Source organism: Amphiura filiformis, chromosome 8 (genome assembly GCF_039555335.1).
Source record: "Amphiura filiformis chromosome 8, Afil_fr2py, whole genome shotgun sequence".
NCBI lineage: Eukaryota > Metazoa > Echinodermata > Ophiuroidea > Amphilepidida > Amphiuridae > Amphiura > Amphiura filiformis.
The window spans coordinates 30,093,012-30,120,326 of NC_092635.1; the positions used below are offsets into that span (position 1 = coordinate 30,093,012).

General features: G+C 35.4%; 1 protein-coding gene across 5 annotated transcripts in view; it reads left to right on the top strand.

Moving 5' to 3' along the window:
* The window catches only part of LOC140158931 (C-myc promoter-binding protein-like), a 120,522-nt gene that overhangs the window by 37,160 nt on the left and 56,047 nt on the right, over nucleotides 1–27,315 (top strand). For all 5 annotated transcript variants that reach the window (XM_072182210.1, XM_072182212.1, XM_072182214.1 and 2 more), the window contains exons 4-7: nucleotides 3,555–3,753; nucleotides 12,492–12,621; nucleotides 19,327–19,496; nucleotides 23,036–23,286. In XM_072182210.1, coding sequence (XP_072038311.1) covers nucleotides 3,555–3,753; nucleotides 12,492–12,621; nucleotides 19,327–19,496; nucleotides 23,036–23,286 — 750 coding nt within the window. The remainder of the gene's footprint in view (nucleotides 1–3,554; nucleotides 3,754–12,491; nucleotides 12,622–19,326; nucleotides 19,497–23,035; nucleotides 23,287–27,315) is intronic.

Below are 27,315 nucleotides of genomic sequence, written 5' to 3' on the forward strand. Positions count from 1 at the left end.
TAAAACTAATATTCTAAAGCAATGAGCTCAACACCAGCCATCTTTCAACAATGAACTAATGCATAAAAATTTTAAGTATGTCACAGTTGATCGTGTTTATTTTTAGCGCAGAATAGCGTGTTTTCTGTATCGTATGGATGGATAAAATTGACTTAGCATTGCACAAGATTAGTGCTTAAAAGCATTGTACTTTAAATCACTGCTTGCAGTATGTTATATTATTAGATTATAAAAACATGACATTTTCAGAATGAGGTTTATTCCATAGAAATTACAAAAGACATTCTAACTTAATGCACCATCATGAATGTTAAATGTATTTGGTAATATGCACAGTACATTAATGTTTTTATGGCGAATTTAAAGCTCGCATGTGACTACATGTATTACACAAACACATGGAACATTAATTTAACAGTGCCTTCGATGTGGTGCTTTCTCCCTTGCCATGTAAGAGACATTGTCCCCTGTGTTCGCATGTGACTACATGTATTACACAAACACATGGAACATTAATTTAACAGTGCCTTCGATGTGGTGCTTTCTCCCTTGCCATGTAAGAGACATTGTCCCCTGTGTTCCGCAGGGCATTGTAAAGTTCATGGGAAATTGTTGACACATATGGCTTAACCACCCACCCCTGTTATGTGCGGAAGCGATGCATGTTATCCCAATGCAAAGTAGGTTTGGATTGGCCATAAACACTACATTATGTTCAATTGTAACATGAAAATGTCGTCTTGGAGACAAGGAAGGGGAATCATCCTCAATGTTATGAAAGCTAAAATGGGGTGACAACATTTCCAGATTTTTGAGCTCTGACAATGTCCTCTTTATGGGAGCAGAGTCAGCAGATGTTATGTGACTACATGTATTGGTCCTTTAACTTCAGGGCACAAGTTGAAGTTGCCCTGGTTACAAATGGAGGGGTAATTTTAGCAAACATTTCCCACATGATAAACCAGTGAAAACAATGAGAAGTGTTTGTTATCCAAAATCCAGTGGTTTTGTTACAAGACCTAGGTAATTTACAGAACTTATGTTAGTAAATGGGTTTGTACATATATGTATGTGTGCATCTGCAACATTGCGTTTGATGAATACATGCATTTAGTTTTAGTGACCATCAAATGAAGAGTACTGATGCAAAATGTGATAAAAGCCACGGTCTAGATTAGTGTTTAGCTTGCGTACCTGCTGTAAAAAAATTGACACCACTGATTGAGTGTAAACTAAGGCTGGGATATTCGGGCGGGCTCTTGGGTATCAACCCCAAATCGCTAGCGTTCGCTCAAAGCGCTGGTGTACACAATACATACACGTTTAAAGATTCCACATTGATGAGCGAGCAAAATTGCTGCTTCAACGCGTTGACGTCACTGCCACATCAAGGTGAAAAATGGTATAGTATAGGCCTATATATTTCGCTGTGATGTATCCCATGCGTAATGGACCTAAGAATTAGTTTCTAAGCAACAGAACACATTGAACATTTTGGCGTTTATCGCATTTTCATCTTAACTCTTCAAATGCTTTAGAGCGTTAAAATAAAATGATCAAACCACAACATGTTTTCTGAGAAGATCATTCAGCTGGATAATAGATATAAGAGGTCTGTATTTTAAAAAAATACAAGAGGTTGAACTGTAAATAGTACATTTTAATTAGAAAACTTGTAATATCTGGCAGAGCTATACTATCAGCATTCAGCAGACACAATGTGATTAATGTAATTGCTACAGCTGTTTTAAGTGTAATGTAACATACCCATTCAGGTCATTTTATTGTTGGTTGGTTTTTCGTGTTTTTGATTTTTTTTTGTAAAGCGCAAATTAAGATGTTGTTTATGCAATTTTCAAGTAAATAAGCTAAATTTTTCTCAAAATATCAAATTTCCCTCAAGTTGCCAAATTTTCCAACAAATGATCTTCCTGAATTCCACATTTTATCCAGACATTGCTGTATCATCCCTAATTTGATTTCAGCCAATGATAAGATTTTATTAATACCACCATTGAATGTTAATAAATATGATTTCCCATTTAGATCATTACCAGCATCTTGTGTATTATGTGTTTAATATCCTTGTCTGGTTATAGATGATATTGAACCATGTATTAAAATCTGTACTCCCTACTTGCATATATATGAGGGTGCAGCTCAATCGATACTAATTTCCTACCACAGTTGGATTAATACAAGAAATAGAAATGAGACCGACTAGTACAAGTGGTTCCAAAATTGGATACACTGGTTAATCGGATGGGCTTGTTAGTTAACATTGTAGATTGCCGATTTATTATTGTCAGATCAAAACCTACCGTATTGGCCCTAATTAGCACCCCTCTTAATAAGTGCCCCATAGGTTAGAACCAACTTTGATATTTTTCAAATTCTAATTGCAAAATGAGGTATACTGTATACAGCTTTACTGTATACATAATAAGAGCAGTAAGTGGTCTACTGTTTGACCAACACAAATCATTGATCGTTCACAGAAGAAATAGTGGCAGATCTTATTCCCTATGATGGATTAGTATTCATTTCTACAAATTATTACTAGAAAAACAAGAAGAGATGTTATTAGCCGAGACCGAATACCCCAAGGCAGTAGAGACTTATCATAGTCATACTAGTAGTCGCAGGGAGCGATTCAAAAATCGCTAGTGATGAAATGCTGTTATCGTTTTCACAATCGCTAGCAGCAGCTTGAAATAGGTGCAAGTGTCGGCGCGTCATAGTTGCCATGAAGTCAACTGATTTCTGACTTGATGATCAGGTATGCTAGAGACTCACCGATTTAGGTAGCGACTATCGATCGGCAACAGAAGTGATGTCACCAAAAATTTTACACTCCTAGCGATTGCTTAGTGTGATGAAAGGACCTTTAGATGAAGATAGAATTGATGATAAAATTGTGTCTCTCTTATTTTCTTCCTTTCACCATCTGTCCTTGTAATTTTAATACAATAGACTTAATTTGTAGCATGCCAATTACAGATATAATCACAGTTAATCAAGGATAAATAAAAAGCTATAAGGAAAATTATTTCCGTCTATCATGGCATGACCTCAAAATCATTTGTTCTATTTTTGCTGCAGGACAAAAAAGCAATAATTTTGACCAGACAAATTATTTTATTTTAATATGTGATGATGCTATCAAGTGGAATGAGTATTGATTTTGAGTTATTGGCCAAAAAGTTGCTAATTTCTTTTGTTTCTTATTATTTCAGCAACTGATAAAATTGGCCATGACTTGGTAACGAGAAGTTCCATTTTCATGGGGTTGCATCTTGAAATTGAATTGAATTTGAAATGGAATATGATTGTGTCACATAATTTTGTATAATGGGTGCATTTGTTAAATACTGAGTTCCTCTTTTTCCGATCTTAATTTAAACAGGTATTAAAATTCGAAGCTTGCAATTGCATGGAACTGTGGCACTCACACATAAAGCCAAATCCAAGAAATGAAATATTATTTATTAATTTCTTTTGCTAACAAGACTGTTCATTGTTTTTATTTTCTTGTGTTTTTCTTTAAATCCTAGCATTTTATATGAAGGGAAAGAGCGAGTAATGCATGGATGTGAGATTGTATCTACAACACCTACTGGTTACCCAGCCAATGTGAATAACAGAATAGGGGTTGGAAGTCAAAGAGCCTATATAAGCTTCAGAAGGGCCTCGGACACGGCACCTCATAACTCGCTGGCAGTTATTGATATATGTGTTATTCTTATGAATAAGGTAAGGGTGTGATTTTTGATTCTTACATTTTGTGTGTATTTTGTTGTTTTTAGCTGTTTGTTAAAATTCATAGCTTCCATGCTGGTTCTTCTTTTGTGCAAATGCTTGAACTGCATGTACTGGATTATCCCCAGGGGGAGCGCTTGGTACAAATGACCGTACGATGATGTGCCCCAAACATGGGTCTCATTTTTGGCCATTTCGTCATAACCCCTTTTCTATACCAATTTTGGTATTTGGTTGAGTCATTTTTCAAAATGTCCCAAATTTTCCCCGAAAAATGGCAGAATTTTGCCCGACTCTATAACCAAATTTTCTAAATTTGCTGGAAATATTGGCAATTTGCATTAAATTTGGCCTCTTTCACAATTTCTCAGCAGTACATCCGTACACAAACCAAACCAGAGTATGCTTTTCCAAACCATTTCTTTCCACAATGTTTCAAATGAATCATAGTCGTAGATTAGAGTACTGCATTAGCGAAATTCCCTGAAAATCTTTGTAAGTGATAAAAACCTGCCCAATGCAGTATATATACATGTCTTTCCTGATTAACATATTAACGATTTCTGTACCTTGAACTTTTGATTGAATTGCGGTAATCAATTTCAACACATTGAAGAAGATAGATACATATATCACACATGCTTCTCAGTCCGTGGTCACATATCCAGTTGGTGTATTTGTTTTTCGACATCAATAATCTGATTATTACAACCTTGCGACCTTAACAGCACGTGTGACACACTTCAAATTGAACGTAGTGTAATGCATGGAACAACATGGTAATGCAGTTACCATATTGTAATAAATGCCCTGTGGTGGGTGTTGCATTTTTTCAAAAGGGGGCGTTTATTGGTATTGAATTGTCAATGAAAAAAACTTTAAAATCAGGTTCAATTTCTCGAAGGTGCTCCTTTAGAAAGAAGGGATTTACAACTGTACTAATATTACTACCATGGCGGCGCCCACGGAATAGAGTGGAAAATTACATTTTTATGGTAATTACAACAAAATTACACCCATAAGTGCATCATCAAGCAAGAATCTGGTGAAATTCTACCATAATTAGGCAATTAAATGGATGGAAGTTTGAGTCATAACTGACATGACTGATGCACATTTTAAACTCACTCACACAATATGGCATTGAAATGTTTGCATTTTTGCCAATGGAAAAATGGGAGGGGCGTTTATTAGAGGGGAAGCGTTTATTACAGACAATACGGTATTCAAAATACATGCATGAATACATGCATCAAGTTTGGATCTATTGCGCCTAACCTAATTAAATCATGCTCATCAGTCAAACAAACCATATCTAGATTTGCTTAGTAGAAAATTATTATGATATCTGTACCACTAGTCTCCATATGTTTGCAGTGTATACAGAGGAATTAAGAGTTCAATCAAACAGATTGAAAGACATTATCAATGATTAAAAAGCAAAATTTAAATTTTGTACATGTAGACATGAATTCACTGACTGATTATCTAGATCTGTTTTGTATATATTTTGGTATGATGTGCAACTCACACAACACAAATTTTTAAAAACAAAACTGTTAATTTCTAAATGGTAGAAGTCAGGTACCGTACACAAATAGTATATTTCTATCTATAATTACTGGTGATTTATGTAAAGGACAAAACTTTTTCTACCTTTGGTAATTGTTGTCATCAAAATAACAGGATATAGTGTGTGTTGCATGATAAATTTTGTATAAAAGAAATGGAAGAAAAGTGATTTAACCTGAACAATAAATAGTTCAAGTTCTTCAGGTGAAAAGGGTTACAGTGCACTTACCATGCTTACTGATTGGTCTTTTGCAGAGATTCTGTACAGTGTATGCCTATTTATATTACAGCAATCAATATTTCCATAGGTAATATAAAGTGCAAAGGGTGCACTTGGTTGTACAACATGCAAAGAATTCAAGGAGAAGGTTCATTATTATGCATATAAGCTTCTAACATTCTGCTATAATATAGGAAATCCACCATATTGTGTTTTCATACATGCACATGGGCCCAATTAGGGTCTCTTTGAAAGTTACAAGTAAAATTTTGCAAAAAATATATTAGAGTGAAATTCTAAAATTTGAGTAATTTTAGTGGGCAAATTAGAAAAAAATAATCTGCATGAAAGCAGAGTGCATTTAGAATATAATGAATTTCAGCCGCCACCTGTTGGCCTTGTTTATTTCCTTTATCCAAATATACTTCATAAGGAAAACATTTGTAGAGATAAATTCATTGCATAATCAGAAACTGTATTATTGGCTTGAGGTTTCCCTGATGAGACATTTCAATTCTGTGTGGGATATACATATCATTTGAAACAATCCACATGACATTTAATGTTGATCAAAACAGATTATGTATATGGCATCAATGATCAGCTTGTGAAAATGACACTTCTCCAGAAATATCTGTAATTGAAATCTATAAACAAGTTTTTTGAAAGAAAAACAAACAAAACATTAGAAACGAAGCTAGAGAAAAAAGAGATGGAATCTTTTTCAAACAGATTTTGTCGTCATTCTCTATCATTTACCAACTACTTGAGCAAATGTCATCCCTCTTAACAAACAGCCTCAGCTGACAGGGAGGAGACGGATGTTGAATCTTCTAACAACGGAATGGATTGCCAGTGAGCCAGGATGCATGAAGGAGTGTAACATTATGCAATTCACTCCTGTGCATCCCAGGTACCTAGATGTAGATCTACCTGGCCATTAACCCGATACCTATTGGGGAATAATAAGGGAATAACCTTAATACAAGTTCTGAAGTAAGAAGAGGAATACTCATATATTGGGGGATTTACAACATATTACAAACATGCTGTAGGAATCAGGTGTTGATTTTTATGAAACATGTGAGCTCATCATTTTAGTACTTGTATACTTGAAAATCAGATTGATCATAATCCAAATCAGGCACAGAAGATGAACCCTTAAAATTTTGTTTGAAGATGCTAGCGAAACCACCTCCTCATGGTTGTCCTTCCGGAAGCGGCAAATGTTTGAGCCATAACCCAAAGGGAAGTCCCTGGAATTGATCTGCAGTCTGCCCATGGGCTCACTTAGCTTCTCAACTGAGTTAGGGATAACCTTTTTTTCTGGTAAAGAGCAAGTGAAGATGTCAGTAGCTAGCTGTGGAATGATTTTCTTTGTTTTTAATAGGTCACACAAGTGTGAAAATCAATATCACATATCAGAGTGTAGCATTTGGGACAATCTGGTCCAATCAGACAAAAGGCACCAATAATGAAATTGAGATATATAGGAAAAAACAAGGAGCAAAAAACAATAAATACATAAGAAAATGGACTGATAAAAAAGTTAAATACTTTGCAACCAAGTAAGCCAGGGAATTTGGGATTTCAACATCAGTATTATTACCGTATTCATTCCATTAACCGCCCATACCCCTATAAGCGCCCACCCAGCGACTTTACTACGTGTGATCCCCATCATGTGCAGCTACACATGGAACCATCTAATCATCTGTACAACCAAAATCAATATTTTGGGACATTGTTTACATTTGCAATTATGTAAACAATGTCAAAAATAAGCACCCACCCAAAATGATGTTCGTAAACGTCCTGGGCGCAGTGGGCGGGTAATGGAATAAATACGGTAGGTACTTGAGCAAGTCAGTGATGGTAATAACTAAATTGTCAAAATTTCCAGTAGATCAGATTTGGCAGGGATGTTATACTATAACTTATAGTAGTTAACTCACATTGTGATTTGTGCGCCTTTTGCCGTAAATGTTCAGTTTGTATACCAGTGCATCCAGATCTGTGAATTTTCAAACAAGTAATGTTTCATTTTGACAAGGATATATGTGACGTGCCATGTCAAAAGGAGATACTTTTGGGCAGGTTATCAATTTTGAGATTTTTACATATATCTTAAATATAGAGATATTTTACTCCGCAACGCCGTTTTCGCCAATGAAATTGGACATTCTAAAGCTATTGAGTTTCGTAAGTTATGGTATTATAAAATTGGAAATTGAGATATCGGCCTTTAAATATATTATTGACAATGTTGAGAGTAGGAATTACCTTAAAAATGTCTCAAAAATACAAGATGCCAGTTATATTCCGGTCTGAAACTATCGCACAATATTTTTAACATTAATAACATCACAAATTCATAACAAACCCAAATTGTAAAAAAAAATCACCATGGGCAGATTTTTGGCTATTTCTCCATTTACAATCCTGCCCAAAAGTGTCTCCTTTTGACATGGCACATCACATATAGAGTCAGTTATGTAGTAATATGAAAAGCTAATAGTCTAGTATATCAGATTGAATTTTATATATTTGTCACCTTTAGAGACATCTTGTCAAATTTGCCTTGCCACATTCTGTCATAGTAGTGAATGCCCATAGGAAGACGTCATTGTCAAGGATGTGCTCTTGTAATTTGTAATCGTGTTAAACCATCTCGATGGTTTAATATCGTGCTTTTGAATTCATGTTTTCATCTCAGTCTTCTCCCCGAGGACGAACAGAGATACAGAGGCCCTTGAAAATGACAGAGTATGAAGGGAGATCATTTTAAGAGAAGCAGTCACAAAATTTTGATCGGATGGTTGGTAGGAATGAAGCCATTTTTCCAATGCTATCAGGCCAAATCGGTTGGTGATCCTTGCTGATAAGATTGGGATATATCAAGATTGAGACCTTTAAAAAAATTACATTGGCATAAAACCAGACTTGTCCTAAAAATAGGCCCTATCCTACATGTAGGCCTATACACTTTCTTTTTTGTCTGAAAAATTGCACTACAGTACTGAAACAAAGGATAAACATCAAGATTGATTCCCCGTATCATGAGGAGCAACCAATGTGTCACAATTTTGGGCCAGTGAAAATTAGATTAGGTGCACAAAAATTTACAATTCTGTATTAGTCAATTTTTTGAGCCAATTTGGGGGAAATTGTTCATTTGGCACACCCAATATCCAAAGAGAATCATCACTGGTAGCAACAAAACATTTTCTGTGTCAATGCTCGGAAAATTCAGTCATTTTACAAACATGTAATTTAAAAAAAATATGTTATGAATGATCAATTTAAATGACATAAATTGCTACCTTATTTTTGTTCAGCCTGTGAGGCCATTTTAATATTTTTTAAGCCTTGTTAGTTGCATCCTACCGCATCTCTGCCATCCTACAGGATCTCTCCCTGTGAACCCAAAGACATTGTGTGAATCACTTGCACAGTGAAGGAAACAATATCAAAATTGACTCAAATCTCGCTTTAAATGCAAGCCTAATCGAAAATAAAAGGTTGCAGGGCATTGTATTGAAGCTAATGTCAAATTGAAATAACAAGACTAAATGGAGTGCAAAAACACCACTTGTGCTTTCAGAAACTTAATACAGGAAGAAGTGATTTTGATTTCTATGAAAATCTATAAAGCAATTGTCTGCAGCATATGTTTATGATGATGGTGCATTATATAATGGGAACAAATCATTTTGAGTGCAAGATCGGAAAGAATACAATTCCCGCCTGTGAGATATTGCTCCCCCGCATTTACCAGTGAAAATAAATTCATGAATGTCGAGTTGCTGTGTATGTATTATAGCAGGTTTTCACAACACATGATCCAGGGAAGATGGCCTCTAGCGAAATTGAATCCAGTAATCGTTTATGGTGCTATCATGGCTGGGGTTGCTGCTGTGGTTGACAAGTGCGGTGTTAGTGTTCCTGCGCTTGGCGAACACAAGTTGTCATTTTAAACAGTTTGAATAACAATTCTGAATAATGTATACACCTGGGATGTTTTAACCGGGTGGATATTGACCAAATGGCTAAGTTTGTTGGCACATTTAAAATTTACAAACAATTTTTGCCTCGTGTGCATGACTTTTCTCAGGAAGAGAAAATACCCAAAACATTCCGTTTGATATATTGGCCATAACTTAAGAACCCGAATACCTATGGAAATATAAATGTGATGGTTGACTTCCTTGACTCATTTCCTGTAAGACCAATTGGTATTTACAATAATATAAAGAAGCGCACTGCAGATTTTGAGTTGAATGGCAAAAAGAGGAAAAATATGGCTCTTGTCATCCCACTCAACATAAAGCAATCATACATAAAAACATTTCTTTGGCAACATTTATGATTGGTGTGATTTTTAATATGCATCCAGAAAAGTTAATTAAGCATCTGTTCACACATCTGTATCATGTTCAATAAATGAATCCAATATGTGACTTTTGTGTATATTATTAACAATGACATGAACAAAATGCAAAAAAAAGTCAAAAGTGACATATGCAAACATGTTCATATGTATGTGTGTTTGTATCAGCACACACCCCTCCACTGCATTAGCACACACCCCTCCACACATATGAGCAACCAGGGACTGATTGCATTTATAGGTTATTTATATTTACCGCCCGTTGCACATACTAGGGAACTACATCTAGTCCCCTGTTCAACAAACAACCCCAGTTGGAATGTAGTTTCATATAGATGTCCGCATTCAAAGGCGATTGCATAACACACTCCCACACACACAAAATGGCTAGTACAGAAACATGTGTTATGCCGAGTTGAGTTATCCTGTAAAAAATAGTTGCATCAATGTTTGCATTGATTGAATCCAGTCTCAGTCAATTCTATCTGGCTGTCTCTGTTCATTGATAATTTCAATTTGTCGCAGTCTCTCAGGTGTAACCTCTTTATATTTTAATGTCAAAATCTATACTTGATTCGCTGTGCACACTTGTATTGTATTGTAATGTTATCCTCTATCTATGTCATTGTATGTTGATGCAATTGGGATTCTCACAATTTGTATAATTGTTGCAAAGCCATGTACACCATAAAATGGTCATTTGCATGAAAATTTCACGAATTTCTCAAGTGACATGAGTTCGCAAAATATCACACTCGCAAATATTTCTTTACCTCCAGGCCTTTTGGAAGATCAAGTTGTGCAAAAATTACATGCTGCGAAATAGATGTTTCTTTTTAAAATCATAAACATTTATGCTGCGAAAAATACAGGACAGAAAATGTAGTAATGTTATGCAATGCAAATGGAGTGAGAATGTGCGTTTGTTTGTGTAATAGCAGCATTGTGTATGCCAGTTATATATCAGATCCATTTGACAGGGAAAGGAATACCTCAGCAGTCAGCATCAGTTATACCCGGCATGTACAGTGAAATATATTGACAAACATATCAGAAAACCAACATTTTGCCTTTCACATTATCTGCAATTTCGATTGTATTGACATTTTTTGAGTGCTCAAGGTAACATCTCAACAAAATGCAGATTCCAGATTGTTCAATTGTTAATGTGTTTATTTATGGCTGGGTATGATTGGTACATGTATGCTGACAATCTAAATCTTCAGGATTTGTTTAATAAACACCCTAGCTAAGCTTAACATCATTATTATAAGGCCAAGCTTAACATCATTATTATAAGGCCAAGTAAAAAATAGAAAATGTTTCTCGTCCCCTCCCGCTTCCTTCATTGAGGCTGCTTCAGATGTATTTTTTTTAAATTCAGTTATAACTTTAAAAGAAAGATGTCAAGCAAGTTGAGATGCTTTCTATAGCCTTGCTAATATACAGGAAACACTTCTGGAAGGTTCTGTGATCATTAGAGGGAATAAATAAAAATGCCGCCTCCTTTTTTCAGGCATTATTCTAGACTAAATACAAGGCCAAATATACCTTAATTTTCCAATAAAATATAAAATGCCCCCCTCCGTTTTTGTTTGTTTTGAAAACCCGGACGAGAAATATGTTTTTATTTTTACTTGGCCAAAAACATTTTATTGCAATAACAAGCTTTTAAAAATTAAATCAAATCAGTTTGTTTCTTTCTTTTGACAAATTGTGAAATACGATAGAAGCCCATTACATGTCTAGACTGAATGAAGACCTATTAGTGTAATATCCCGTAGTTTCTCAACCACTACTTAAGCTCAGATTTCAGTTTAAGTGAATTGATGCCACTGATTTGGTATTGAGGCGATACAATCATGATGATGGTTATGACAATACAAATTGAATTGTCATCTACATACCGAGTGGAAGACATGATGGCCAATCTGGTTTCCATGCATGGTGCCTGTCACTGAAGCTTCCCTTCAAAAAAGTGTATCATGTAATATTATAAGGAGAATTGAACTCAAAATTTATTTTTGGTGCACATACTGAAATTTGGAGCAAATACATAATTAGTAAGGACTAAGGGACCATTCACAAACAATTGTTGGGGGGCCTGATGTAAAAAAATTATTTTACCTTTACAGATCTCAAAAAGTTCAGGCCCCCCTTTTGACATGAAAATTATGGGTCAACCCCATAGAAAAGCATATTATAAACTCAATTTCCCCAGGAAAATTTGTGGTCATTTTTTTCAGGCCCCCCCTAGGAGAGTCAAAATTGTTCAGGGGCCCCCTTTTTGCATCAGGCCCTCCTAACAAGTGTTTGTGAACGGGACTAAGGCTTCATTTCACAATAATGTTTGAAGGGTTAGTGTAAGAATGCCCCATCTGCAAAGCCACCAGGTGTCATCTTTTCAGACGGGTACAAAATGTATTTTTAGCATCTAAATTGCAAATAGGGCCTTCTTGCACCAACCAATTCCTCGATTTACAAGACATTGCAAGTGTCCAAGCATGTATAATTCTAATCAATGTACTTGATGTTTTCTCTTTAACACAGGGTGAAACACCCCCTCATGCCTTCTGCCTAATCAACAAGAACCTAAATAAAGGAAGTATGGTGGGTTCTGATGTCTTCCTCTGCTACAAGAAGTCAGCGGTGAGGGGGAACTCTCTTGCATATCAAGCAGGTTAGTAGTAAGCATAGCATATGAACTTGTAGTGCCAGCTAAAACAGGGAAAAAAGAGGCTGGAGTAATAACCGTGTGTATAATAATATGGTATTCTATCATTGGATTACCATCCATGACATGCATATTATTGAAGTTTGCTTGATGCAATAGCAAAACCCCTTCATAAGGGACACAAACATTGCCAACTCTGAGTTGTCCAATATAACATTTTTTAGTGCCAGGTACAGCAGGGGTGGGTGTGTGTGTGTGTGAAAAAACAAAATCAGATATCTTCAAGAAAATTTATGGGTGGATGGTCATCATGGAAGAAGGATGTCAAAGGTCAAGACAAGTTATGAAAATTGGCACCTGAGAAACAGAATTTAAACATTAGAAACAGTTCTAAGGATTGATTTTATAGTGGAAGTACATGTATGATATTCCTATGGGCTCAAAATAGGGCTTGACAGGGAACCATGTATACTTCCTTCCCCCCCCCTTTGAAAATGTAATTTGCCAGGGTAATTTGAGAGGTCAACTGGGGTCACCCCAGGTGAGATGAAGCTGTTAGCATAATCTGCATATTACAGTAATATACAACTTTGTTAAGATGAGCTTCAGCACTGCCTTAAATTGGTGCTTTTTGCCCCATCCAATCTTTGTAAATCCATTAATTGCAAGGTAATAATAAGAGGACCCACTCAGAAGCACTCCCATAGTGTTACTCCTAGTCATTTACCTAATGCCTGTACCCTATGTGACAAAACTAAATTAGGCGTAACAAGGCTCTACTGAGACTGCAACCATATTTGACATTATCTAGTTATGTATGCTTTGAATATCGGCATGACAATTACCCCCTATAGTGCTGTGCTATTATGGATTAGTACAAGCGAGTTAATACCTTTTTGGTTGCATTTACAGACTTTGGTTAGCACTTAGTAGCCTTAAAATTAATGCTTTTTACAGTTGTATGTTGCCATGTTAATAGCTGGTGTCATGAATTTACATGTAACTTTTCCTTATGTCAAAAAATGAAGGAAAAAAAGAGAGTTATAAATATTAATCAAGTCAATTGAAATCTAGACTCAATTGAATACAAAATTTGCTCAATTTTGTGGAAATATTTTTTCATTACGTTACGAGAATCACAAAATGGATGGATTACAGGATGAAAACCTAAGTATCTGCAAGTGTATGCATTATACCAACATATTGTACATTTACATTGTATTTGCATGGATGGACATCCTCAGTGTGCAGCCATCAGCAATTTTCACCAACGACAAATAAAAGCGGGACAAGTTTGTGCTTGCAGCTTGCTTGCTAGAAGGAAGAGAATGGGATGAAAACCGGTTTTCCAGTGCTGTTTTCATACCATTCAGTCATCGTAACTTGCTTGAATTTATATACACTAGCCATTTTAATTTTTTAACATGGTAGTATTTTGATTTCTAAGCTTGATATTCCAGAGTGGCGATTTATGCACATAACGTTGCTCAAGTCATGTAACAAAACACTGTTGTGGTACTTGCCAGCGATCTAGTGGTCGGCGAGGTTTTAATTTTAATGCCCTAGACATGCATTGCATTGAAATCTGATTTTCCTGTTAACAACATGGCTGTATAGTGTGTACACGAATTAGTCTGGAAAGATATAAGAAACTGTCACAAGCCGTCAAACATTTTGTATCATATTTTGCAGACAGTAGTGAGGCAACTTTAAAAGAGATGCGAAGTGTGGTTGTTACAATCTGGCTGAATAGTTGTCAAACCATTATTAATTAATCGTTTCTACAAATTTGGTTCCGAATCATTTATGCAGCATCTGCTCATAGTGTGTTCACATAAATTATCATTGCAAGTATTAAACAAAACCATACATAAACATTAAAATATTCAATTACTTTTAGTATGCATGTCCCGGATGCATGTATACTCATTTTTTTTATTACACTTTGTCTTTTAGGGTATGTCACATACCAGAATGTGATGAAGGGGTTCAATTCAACCAACTTTTGGAGAATCAAGATTGTTTCTCACAACAAAAATGGATCAGAATCAAGTAAAATTCTCACCAGTTCAGTACAGTTTTATTTCATCAAAACACACATTAGTACAAATAAAGGAATAATTTTAATACAGAGTAAACATTTTTGTAATAAACCTGTATGTTGCATGAAGAAGATGAACAGGTTTGATACGAGTAACAAAATATTGTTCACTAAGATAATTATGAGAAGTAATCTCCAATCCTCATTGAATTAGAATTGTTACCCTTGTTGATGAATGGTGAACTTTTCTGATGTCATCCCTAACAAGCATTATCACCATGCAGAATGCATATTCACATTTGACTCGTCTGCGTTACTTTGTATGTGGCACGCATTTAAGACAAAATGTAACCAGCAGTACTTCATAGCAGATGAATGTTGCATGAATAATGTTCCTAAACATGACTTAGACACTATATTTTGTGACATGTATAGAACTAAGGAAAAGCAAAACTTGGAGTATTTTATTGGAAGTTGAAATTAGGCCTGAAATTTTGTATTTTCCAAGGGCAAAAAGCAAAATTTTCCATGAAAAAGAGCAAAAAGATTTTCCACAATTTCCTACACATGTACCTGTTTCTTTATCTAGGAAATGTTGGTCCTAATAAGGAGTTCATGTTTTCAACCTTTATGTCGTTTACAGATTCAAATTTATTCACCCTATCAACCCAGAAAACTTAAGTATTATTTTCATCCTCTTGGATGGATTCCATATTTTTCTGGGTATATGGTATGGTTGAAATATATGCATTGCCAGCAGGTGGCATTTCCAACTTGTTTTTCATGTACTTTAACTTTAAAGGAGTGGGACCCGTATCTCATGATCTTGAAAAGTGACCACGCATACATGTACTTATTTTTTTCTTGTGCACAAGTCACCAGAGAGATCCAAGTAGAGCAGATCTTTTAATAAGATTTCTGAATAGCCATTTACTGCATTTGAAAGCTTTGAGTACACTTTGAGGGAAGCTGTTGACACTGAGAATAACAATATTCCAGTGGATTTAAGGTTTTTGTATAAAAAATTACTTAATTACCAGTATTCACCCTGATGTGACATTGACGTCAGTGTGCATTGCATTTGAAATTGGTGCGGCTTCATATCGCTAGCGTTCGCTCAAAGCGCTGGTGTGCATATGCTAAAAGACGTCGCACAGATGCTTGCATGAAACTGCTGCCTCAACATGTTGATGTCACTGCCACATCAGGGTAAAAAATGGTACATAGAATTGCATGTGCAGTATGTATGCAGACCCCGAAATAAGATGTATTACATCAAATAAGAGTAACATGATTTGTGGAAATCTAATCCAAGGTGCAGACAAAGAAGATTACACTAATTGCATTATCTGTCTCTCCTAGTAATCAAGCGTTTATCAAACTAATATTGTTTGTATTGTCTTTTCAACTATTGATATGCATATATCTGTCTTGGATCAAGAATGTTGTGATGCTGATAAGACTTGGCTTGCATTCCGAGACTAAAATTCCTTTTGAGCTGTTTCAATGACAATGAAACTTAATATTTAAGTCCATAGTACTAGATGTTATTAGCATTTTTATGAATTTGCACCTATCATTATCAAGTTGATTGTGCATTTCTACAGCTGCAGTAATTATGTATCAAGCATGCCTTTTGAATCTTTACTTGGAAAGGCATGATTGCAGTCAATCCCATCATTAAAACGATGGCCCAAATTAATTATTATTCTTACAGATGGCAAAGGGTTATGTATGAAAAATGGAAACTTTAATTTTAGAGGGAGAAGGACTAATTATAACAAGTGTTAAAATCAGCTTAGAATGTGTTTCTTACGCACTGCATTAGGCCCATTAAAATGCTTTATAAACTTGACATCTTTCCAGTGGCATAAAGTATTCATGCCAGGGAGTGAAAGATCAGGTCATCCAGAGGCTTCTCCACCTTTGAGGATTAGTGCAATAAGGTACCATCTGCAATAGCTGCCAGGTGTCGTTCATTTAGATGAGTACAACATAGAATGCAGAAATTATCAAATGTCGATAGGGCAGCTATTTTAGATAGGGCCTTCTGGCACTAACTCCTTGACTTGTACCATCTGGATAGTTTGTCTTCATTGAAGTTGGCATTATGTTTACCAACTGTTACAAGATAATGAAGAAAGTTTGAAAGAATCGACTGACCAGATGCAGCAATTTAAAGCAGAAAACTTTGATTAAGCCCAAAATTTTATTCCTCACAAATGGAAAAATTATACGAGAATTGGATGAGCAAAGAGTAGACTGATACTAATGAATGTTGCATGTATCAAGGGATTTATGCATAAAACATGAGAAGCAGGTAGACTGGTTTCCTGATAATAAATACACTTGATGGGCACTTCAATGAGATTGTATTATGAATTCAGTAACAGACCTGTCTAAATGCGACAGGGATTCAAGATCTTACATGGCAACATTTTTATTGACTTCGCTTGAACTTTTTTTATAGTATGTGACATATGGAGCATAGAAAAATATTTCACCTTCACTTTCTTTTCATATCTTGTTAAACTGATAATCAATATTACTAGGTACATGTTCTTATTCAGAATACAAGGTTCGTTTTTCAAAACCAAAAAATACTGTTTTTCACTGACCTGACAGTTTCGAGTGTCTTGGGCGACACTCTTCTTCAGAGTGATCTATGTCCACACACCTCCGGCGGATTTCGGTCTGTAGAGGGCGCACTACTCGCGGAGATGATTGGGTCATAGATGTGACTTAGAAAATGGGCCCCCTCGTCTCTGTTCATGACTTGCGGGGATTTCTTTCTTATCCAGATGGATTCCATGATTCTTCTTGATCTCGCGTCACCTTCCTTGCTAAGGATTTTGGACCCTTGCCAATCGATGACATGATTTTGTTGTACTGAGTGATCAGCTATGGCAGATTTGCTGAGCTCACTTTCCGACTGTTTTCTGGTCTGACGGGTGTAGTTCTTTTTCAAACCCGTTACTTTGTCCGTTTCTTTCATGTGTTCACTTAATCTCGTAGAAAAACGTCGCCCTGTTTCACCCACATATGACTGATTACAATTTGAACAAGGGATCATGTTCTTATTCATTTGAAAATTTGATCTTGCAAATTCAATTTTTGTACCCATTTCCTAGAAATGTCAATATAATCCATTATAAAAGTTGAGGGTGACTTGTTGCCTCAGAGGATTGAAATCTGAAATTGTTTTTGAATCGATAGAATATGTATCGGGGTGCTACCTTGCGCATGAAAAGTCACATTGCTTGCAACGAGACTAGAATAGATTGATTATGGCGAAGGAGTAGTAAAGTGTCAAGCATTGTAACCTATAAGAGCAGTGAAGTCAGACATAGGAGTGGGCTTGCTGTTAATAGCTATCATCGTTGAGGGTGACAGTGTTTACTAGGCTCTCTAGTTGCAATATCATAAATACCAGATGTAATTCTATCTCCCTGTTCCATCTGCTACCTGTTTATAAAACAGGTATGGCTTAAGAATTGATGAAAATGAATGGATGTTGGTTGCAGTTTTGATGGAAGATTATCTATAGATGGAATGATTATACAAGGTGTATCAAAATGATTGGTACCCATCAGTTTTCATTGATAATGGATGAGCCTGACACATCAAAATTCACAAGATCCAAAAGATTTGTAGATTAATTGTAAAAAAAGTCATAAACTATACATTATGAACATTTCAAGAGTATCCACTGTTGTATTTGGAAGAGGGATGCTTTTCAGAAAACATCAAAATTGATAGGTACCAATCATTTTGATACACCCTGTATATGTGGTTTGATAGCAGGAGACATTTTAAGCATGAAATTACATTGAAATCTAAAAGGTCTTCAGTGGTTTACTGGTTGTTGCATTATTGATGAGTAAATAGAGCATGATACTGATATTTCAATTTGACTTGCAGGAAAAAGGTCATTCTGATTATGTGAAAGAAAGTACATGTCTGTGATTTAATGTTAGAGCAATGTTCATATATTTTGTAATTGTATCTAATGGATGGTACCGGTTAAGTATCAATAGGAAACAACTTACAAGCACCAGCTCATAGTATGTGCTTCTGTTTGTCATGACAGATCAATAACACACAGGTACTTCAACAGTGAATCCATAGTGTGACAAGAAATACATACAAAAACATTTGTATGTACTGTATTTGTTGAATAAATTACATTGTATAACTATCATGCAGACAAGGGTATGAACATTTAAAGCTCAGTCTATTCAGTATTTGAATCAGGAGCTTTGATTTCAATCCAATCACATGATTTCTAGACAGCACTTGACATCAGCAATTTGCTATCTTCAGTAGATTACATTGCTGAAAGGGTAGGATGGTAGGCTGTCCCACATACAATTTCTCAGGGATGTAAGTTTGTAGGATTAATCCTGAATTCAGGATATTTTTGTGTCCAAATTTCCACACTTTTATTTATTAATGTGCTTTTTCAGGTTGTTTTTTCCAGATTTTCAGGATTTGTTCTTCAGGCCTACTTGCATCCCTGAATTCCTATTCAAAGAAATTATTTAGTAAGATGCCATCACAAATTAAATATGAATGTGATATTGCTTTGCTCTGAACTGTATCAAAGTATGTTTTGTACATATATATAAAGCCTTACATTTTATGATTGCATTTATCTTCAAACTTTACAGGTACACTCAGCAGATACCCGCTGGATGATCATGAAGAATTTGCCTACCCCGAATCGGTGCCTAGGTTTTGCATGCCCATGGGAGCATCAGTCGAAACATGGCTGCCGGATCGAACGCATCCTCTTCCTGTGTTTTCTACGTTTGTGCTCACCGACAGCTCGGGAGACAAGGTAACGATAGCTGGGGGATACGACTAATGCTCGATGCTTGTGAGCTCGGGTGAAATCGTTTCCCCTTGTTCTTTTCCTCATCTAAACGATTACGGAATTCATTTTCCTGCTTCCATTTCTCGAGGGCAAGGATTTCTCATAGACACTTGGTGATATGACGAGAAGAGACTGTCTGCTACAAATAATAGAGTACAGATTTGGTTTCAATTTCAACATTTGAAAAGTGGAATGATCACCACTTGGTGGCATTGAGTATTGTCTAATTGATGTGCAACACAAGTACTGATCATGCACGCGAATTTGAGTTAATAAAACGCATTTCAATTCTTGTTGTAAAGCTGAAATTTGAACAGTTAAATTTAATGGTGCATGTAAAAATATAGGTGTGGGTCACACTCAGTAACAGCATGAAACAGTTGGTATTGATGTGAGAAAAACAATGTAAGGGGTTAGTGCAAGGAGGTCCTATATGCAATAGCTGCCAGGTGTCATATGTGTACAATATAGAATGGAGAGATTGTTAATTATCTATATGGCAGCTATTGCAGATATGGCCTTCTTGCACTAATCGCTTGATACTGTAATGTTGATTTCAATATTTATTCTTTGTCCATTGTGGATAGTGCTTTGGTATAATAAAAAAGAAGGAATAAATGTTCCAGCACCTATTGAATATAATACATGAAGTCAATTTTTCATGGACCTCTAAAGTAGGTTATCTTATAACATGAAGTTTTTCAAAAAGTTTTGTGTATAATTTCAGAATCTCAAAAAGCCGACAAAAATATTTTTGATCCAAAGCCTAAAATGGGCAGCAGTTCGAAACTGTGAATACAAGAACCACAAAACTGGCAAGAACAGTTAAAATGGTGAAAAATTAATACAGCTAAAATATCCCGCTATTTGTCAAACAGCATAATATTTTTGTTATTGGAAAGGGAAGATAATGGCTTGGAATATCTATCACTTTGCAAGTAGCATGACATGCACAGTATGAAGAGCTCCACTTCAAAACAATATGAAGTGTCTTTCAGTTTCATTTCATAACAAATTTCAGTTGTTAATATTATTGTCAACACTTTTGTCTATATATATATATTCTTTGTCTATAGAAGGGTTGTCTGGAAAACATAAGCAGTGACAATGAACTTTTTGTGTCAAGGACAGATTAATTTACGTTTTCTACGTAGTTGTTTGTTAACGGGGGATCTAATCGTCCAAAGCAAATATGTTTTTGTTGTTTATTGTTTACTCTGTACAACCATGCAGCTGTTGATTATCTGATAATAGGCTACCAACTCGAGGACTGTCGGCCATCACAATGATAAAGCATTTCAAATAATGATTTGATGAACTTTCTAAATAGTATTTTCTGGAATCGATTGATTGATTTTGTTGTCGAATTCCGATCGAATTTTATTTTGTTTACTAGACTGGAGTCTCAATGTTTAATAGGCTACCAACTCGAGGACTGTTGGCTATCACAATGATAAAGCATTTCAAATAATGATTTGATAACCTTTCAAAATAGTATTTTCTGGAATCGATTGATTGATTGATTTTGTTGTCGAATTCAGATCAAATTTTATTTTGTTTACTAGACTGGAGTCTCAATGTTTAATAGGCTACTAACTCGAGGACTGTTGGCCATCACAAATATGATAAAGCATCAAATAATGATTTGATGAACTTTCAAAATAGTATTTTCTGGAATTGATTGATTGATTGATTGATTTTGTTGTCAAATTCAGATCAAATTTTATTTTGTTTACTAGACTGGAGGTTCAATGTTTAATAGGCTACCAACTGGAGGACTGTTGGCCATCACAATGATAAAGCATTTCAAATAATGATTTGATAACCTTTCAAAATAGTATTTTCTGGAATAGATTGATTGATTGATTTTGTTGTCGAATTCAGATCAAATTTTATTTTGTTTTCTAGACTGGAATCTCAATGTTTAATAGGCTACCAACTCAAGGACTGTTGGCCATCACAATGATAAAGCATCAAATAATGATTTGATGAACTTTCAAAATATTATTTTCTGGAATTGATTGATTGATTGATTGATTTTGTTGTCAAATTCAGATCAAATTTTATTTTGTTTACTAGACTGGAGGTTCAATGTTTAATAGGCTACCAACTGGAGGACTGTTGGCCATCACAATGATAAAGCATTTCAAATAATGATTTGATGAACTTTCAAAATAGTATTTCTGGAATCGATTGATTGATTGATTGATTTTGTTGTCGAATTCAGATCAAATTTTATTTTGTTTACTAGACTGGAGGTTCAATGTTTTCTGTTGATACCAAAGATTTTATGTTACATATTTAATTGTGACCAGACTGGATGTTATTTATTCAAAGATAGATTTTTATTAGGCAAAAAAAAAAAAATGGTTTGTCTCAAAGCTCACGAGTGGTTTGAAAACAAATGCGAAATGCGATTTTTTTATTTTTTATTTTTTATTCCTGACTTTTTTCATGGTATTTGGAGAAAACATCTGAATTTCACGAATTTTTCTGGAAAAACTAAAAAATATAAAAAATTTTGAAATAAAAAAATTCCGCATTTCTTTTTTTTCCAAATCTCACGATTTTACAAATGCTGCTGAGCTTTGAAACAAAGCTTTTTTTTTTTTGCCTTAGTACGGTTACAAGCAGAGTTTTTTCCACATCTATTATTACATACAACTCTGTATATATACAATCTGGATGCAGGTGAAAGACCTTTTATATACATATTAGACTTTAGTAGTGAGTGTTGAAGCCTTGAGGTAATCCACTGAGTCTGTTACAAAATTAGTTCCTCTATAATGGGATATTTTAGCGGTATTAAATTTGTGCGATTTTAGCTGTTCTGGCCAGCTTAGCGGTTTCTTTAATTCACGGTTCCAAACAGCTACATATTGAAGCCTATGGGTTAAAGATATTTTGTAGGCTTTTAAATTTGTGGTTCTGATAATAGCCGCGAAAAGCACAACAAATAAAAACTGCGCAAAAATTTCCCATTTTACAGTATTGCTCTCAAGAATGGTTAGAGGATCAGGAACGTAAATCTTCCGGAAATTACCTGAATTCTGGAAATTTGGCTAAAAAAAAAATCCAGAAATGTAAAGAAATACAATTTTTTTTTTGCATTTCTGGAATTGGATAATGATAATTCATCATAAAAAGAGTAAAAAAAAAACTTTTTAGGAGGGGGTGATACCCTGCAGCCTATTTACGGACCCCCCTAAAATGCCCTCGCCACTTGTCCAAGGACCAGATGGATTTTCAGGAAATGGATATCTACATCCCTGGAGGATGAAGGTATCTATAAATAGATGCTATTCTTTTTTTCAGCTATTCTTTTTGCACAGGTTGTCATTTTAGTTTTTGTAAAAGGTTATAAATCAAAATAACCTCCAGCTTAACAATCACTTACTGACAATCTGGGAAGCTATATCCTTTGTATATATGATTGATTTTTGAAATATTACTAAGTTCTAACATATATTATCATCATCTACTCCTCTCTCTCTCTCCCCCAGGTATATGGTGCTGCAGTATCATTCTATGAAAGCTACCCAGAAGAGAAACTTACACCACAACAGAAGAAAGACTTACGTCTGACATCGGAGAACAAGAAAGGCAGCCCTAAAAAGTTGCCCCCTTACAGTGTCCACACCAACAAGTGTGTATGTCTATTGTCACACTGGCCATTCTTTGATGCATTCAAGAAGTTCTTGTCCTTTATCTACCGTATCTCCATATCGGGACCACACACCATACCTATTGAAAGGTAAGGGCGTGTATGGTGGGGATTTTAACCCCATGAGAACTACCTGCCGATTGGCCAAAAAGAAGTTTTCATTATCAATTGGACCAATCGTCAACATTGTTAGAATAATTTCACCACGTAAAAACATTGGGGTGAATTATTTGCAAAGCTCCATTCTGATTGGTGATTAAAGTAATGATATCATGATAACTGACCAATCAGAGGCAATGTTAGATCGGCAGGTAGTGCTCAGGGTATTAAAATGGCTCATCAAGATTTCACACACAAAAATAAGTGAGAGGCAAACTTCTGTAATATTGAAAATAAGAGACATTATTGTGAGCGTTGGACTGTGTTATGGAATAAAGTTCCGCATCAGGAACTTTATCATTAAGTCATGTACACATGAGACTACGAATTAAGCTTAACTATTTCAGATGCTGACTATAGGCAAAATATATATATAATTCTCGATCATGAGAGAATGTACCTTCTGGGTACTGTTGCGTCAACGTGGAAGAACACGATCACACAACCAAAGACTGTGATAGGTGAACTCATGTGCTAGCTCTGTAAGCATGTGTTTGTGGTATTTGTGTAGTACGCTCGACACAAATATGTGCTTTCTCAAGTTGGCTCTCATGATTGTGAATTAGAAGGCGCAATGTTTGTGAAATCTTGCAGTGCCTCTTTAAAGGTGTGTATTTTGATATTCAGGCTTGGCACCACATTAAATGTGGTGTTACTAACATAAGAAACATCGGCCAATAATGGGTGACTTTTTAATTGTTACACATGAACAAAAAATTGATTCAGATTTCATTAAAAAATCATATACCGTAAAACCCCGTCTACAAGCATATAGTGTGCTTCTGATGAAAGCTACATTAATCCAGTCGCCATTATGGAGTTTGAGCAAATAAATTACGGATTCAAGGATATACAAACAAGTATTATTTTAAGACCGATCTATTGTATTGGTATATTAACGCTTGCTTCGAATTAATTAAGCTTTTATAAAAAACACTATATATGCTTGTAGATGGGGTTTTACGGTCTATGTTTATCATCATCATCGCACGTTTTGAGAGTATGCAGCTGGCTGTTGCTCCCTAATATCAAGTTTAAGATTTCAACCTGGATATCAGTAATTGATAGGTTGCACAGGTGTTTTGCTGACTTGTATCCCTCTCTAAAATTGAAGTTGGAAACATTCGCCAAACCTGTTCTGTACGGTACCAAAAAGTAGTTCCATCATGCTTTGCATTGTCAAATATTGCAACAAAACTGGCAGACTTTTGATACAATGTGGAACGATTTTTATCGATTACCAAACCATGAGTGAAAAAAAATTAAGAAAATTGTAAATGCAACCTGTCCTAGATATTTTTATTTCACATAATGCATGCTTGAATCTGTAAAATGTAATGAACCATACTAATTAGTAATATTCATAGGCTGATTTCAGGCAGGGTCTTCTTATAATGATTTTTTTTGGAATAGGAGTGAAATAACAGTACAGAAGGGGTTTGCATTCAGCCGTGATTGTTTGCTGTAAGGCAGATTCAAATGAATTATTAAATGTCTCTTCCCCCAATCAAAAGTAATCCATAAACGGCAGGTGCATTGTGTAACTTTAGTGACTTTACCATCTTTTCATACTTAATTTATAGCAATATGCTTGATAATTTATGGAAATGTGACCCAGTTTTTATGCTAGGTTCTATGTGTATGCATGATTAAAGATCAGTTTTGATCAAGTTTCTGTGGTAGATGAATTTCAACCTACACTGTATTTAGGCAGGCCTGTAGATAAAAAGCAAATACCCCCCTCCCCCATTCACCAAGGTACAAAGTAATTCCCTAAAATCTAACTAAAATTTCTAAAATTCTGCCTCAAATTACCAAAATTGGTCAAAGATTACCTTGCATCTCCCACACCTCCCCCATCCACAAAAACCTTAACAGAATCCATCCAATTTTGTATGCATATCGCCCACAAATTTTCCAAAATTCAATTTAAAAAGTCCACTTTTTCAAAAATCTACTGTCCCAAAAAATTCTTGCAACAGGCCTGCATACTGGTATAGAAAGAGCTATTTTTAGATGTAGATATGTCTGTCCAAGGTATTTTTACATTTTTTCACATCCCACAGTCAAGGTAAACAGTTTCTTCAGGTTCACTGTCGGACAAAAATATAAAATGACATAGAAAAAAGGTCTCATAACTTTACATTTGTCCTGCAGATCCCCATTACTGTCATGCCAAGCCTATCAAAATATCCCTAGAAAGTGATTTATTTACATGCTTATCTGGAATCATCATCATCATCACAGATGACATTTGAATTATGATGGCTTGTGATTTTGCCTCTGGGTAAAAAACATGTTTAAATATAGCACTTCAGGCTTATGCATACACAAGCTATGATTGCGAGCCAAGTCTGGAAATTTTAGGGCAAAATTTTTTGCCAGTGAGTAAACCTGGCAAAGGAAATGTAAATATATAATGTGGATGGTGAAGGTAAGGGAGCGCTAAATTGACATCCCAATCTCCCAAGGCATGATTCACTAAGCCTGGTATAGATGCTTGCTTAATAGACTTTTCAGATGTAATCTGGGTGCAGTATTGGTTGAATTTGTAAAGCATTTTCCAGCCTGATGTGGCAGTGACGTCAAAGCGTTGAGGCAGCTGTTTCACACACGCATCTATGCGGCGTCTTGAAACGCTTTCGTGTGTACGCCAGCGCCTGGTCACTGCCACATCCGATTGGAAAATGCTTTAGTAAAGAGTTGATAGTGGAACTTGTTGTGAACTTTGAAGCAGGATAGGAGGCTGTTGGAAATAAGATTATCTTCTTAACAATTATTATTGAAGACACATTTAGTGAAGAATGTGGAAGATATTTCTACTCAAGGTTCACATTATAATCTTCCAGGAAGGATTTTGCTTCTGGTCACCTTGCACCATTTCCAATATTTCCTACTTTCAAAATTCCTTTCCTACTTTAGCCATATTGATATGAAAATGTAACTTGGGTCTTTCAATTGTGTTATGATTTCAAATAGACTGTCTGTTAGGATAGTAAAGCAAATACTTGTGAAAACACTTCAAGAGTTGGCTGGTAGTGTGCCCTAAAAGTGGTATTTTTCATTTGTGTAATGCTTTATGATTTGTCGGTTTTTGAAATGCTTGTTTTTAAAATCCACAATTTTAGTTATATTACATAGCAAATTGTGAAGAAAAGAAACTACAAAACTGTTCAGAACAATTAAAATTGTGAAAAATTAACCTATTAGGCCTATACAGTATCTCTCTTTTTGAGATGCAATTCCTTATCATCAAACATTCCATATGCTGGTATGAAATAAAGATTTGGGTCCTAATTGTCAACAAGAAGTCATAAATGACATCAGTAGTCATAAAACATGCCTAATGTTATCCCAAATAAAGGGTTTCTAATACAAACTGTATGCCCGGACTGTATGCTGAACATTGAAGTGTTTATTTTAGATTGGGTTTATTGCTGTATGGTGTCGTAAATGATGCCAAAATGTCAAAAGTTATAGTGCCTCCTTCAGTACTTATAGTATGCAGAGAAGATGAGTCCATCTTCTCTGTTTTATGGAATGGGTGTAGGATTTTGCTCTAGGAAAGCAACAATAACAGTTTGTTGGTTAGGCAATGTTTTCCTGCAACTTTCATTTGAACTATGTGTAGATGTAGGCCACCTTTTGGACCAACCTGTCATCAACGGTAGTTAAAAATTGTTTGATTGGTGTAACATAAAAAAAATTAGGGTAGGTCGGTCGGCTTTTTTTTTACACGCATTTTAAGCTGTAAATTCCGTATGATATAAAGGCCTTGGAACTTCCCCCCCCCCCCAAAAAAAAAATATATATAAAAAGTCTAGGGTCAAGCCTATTTTTAAAGTCGGGTCAGGTTACGCCAATCAAACAATTTTTTTAGGCCTTATGATGATGATTGTTTTACACTGCTGGTGTTCAGTCCATCACAATTAATTTAGTTACAGTGCACTTTCCTTTTGT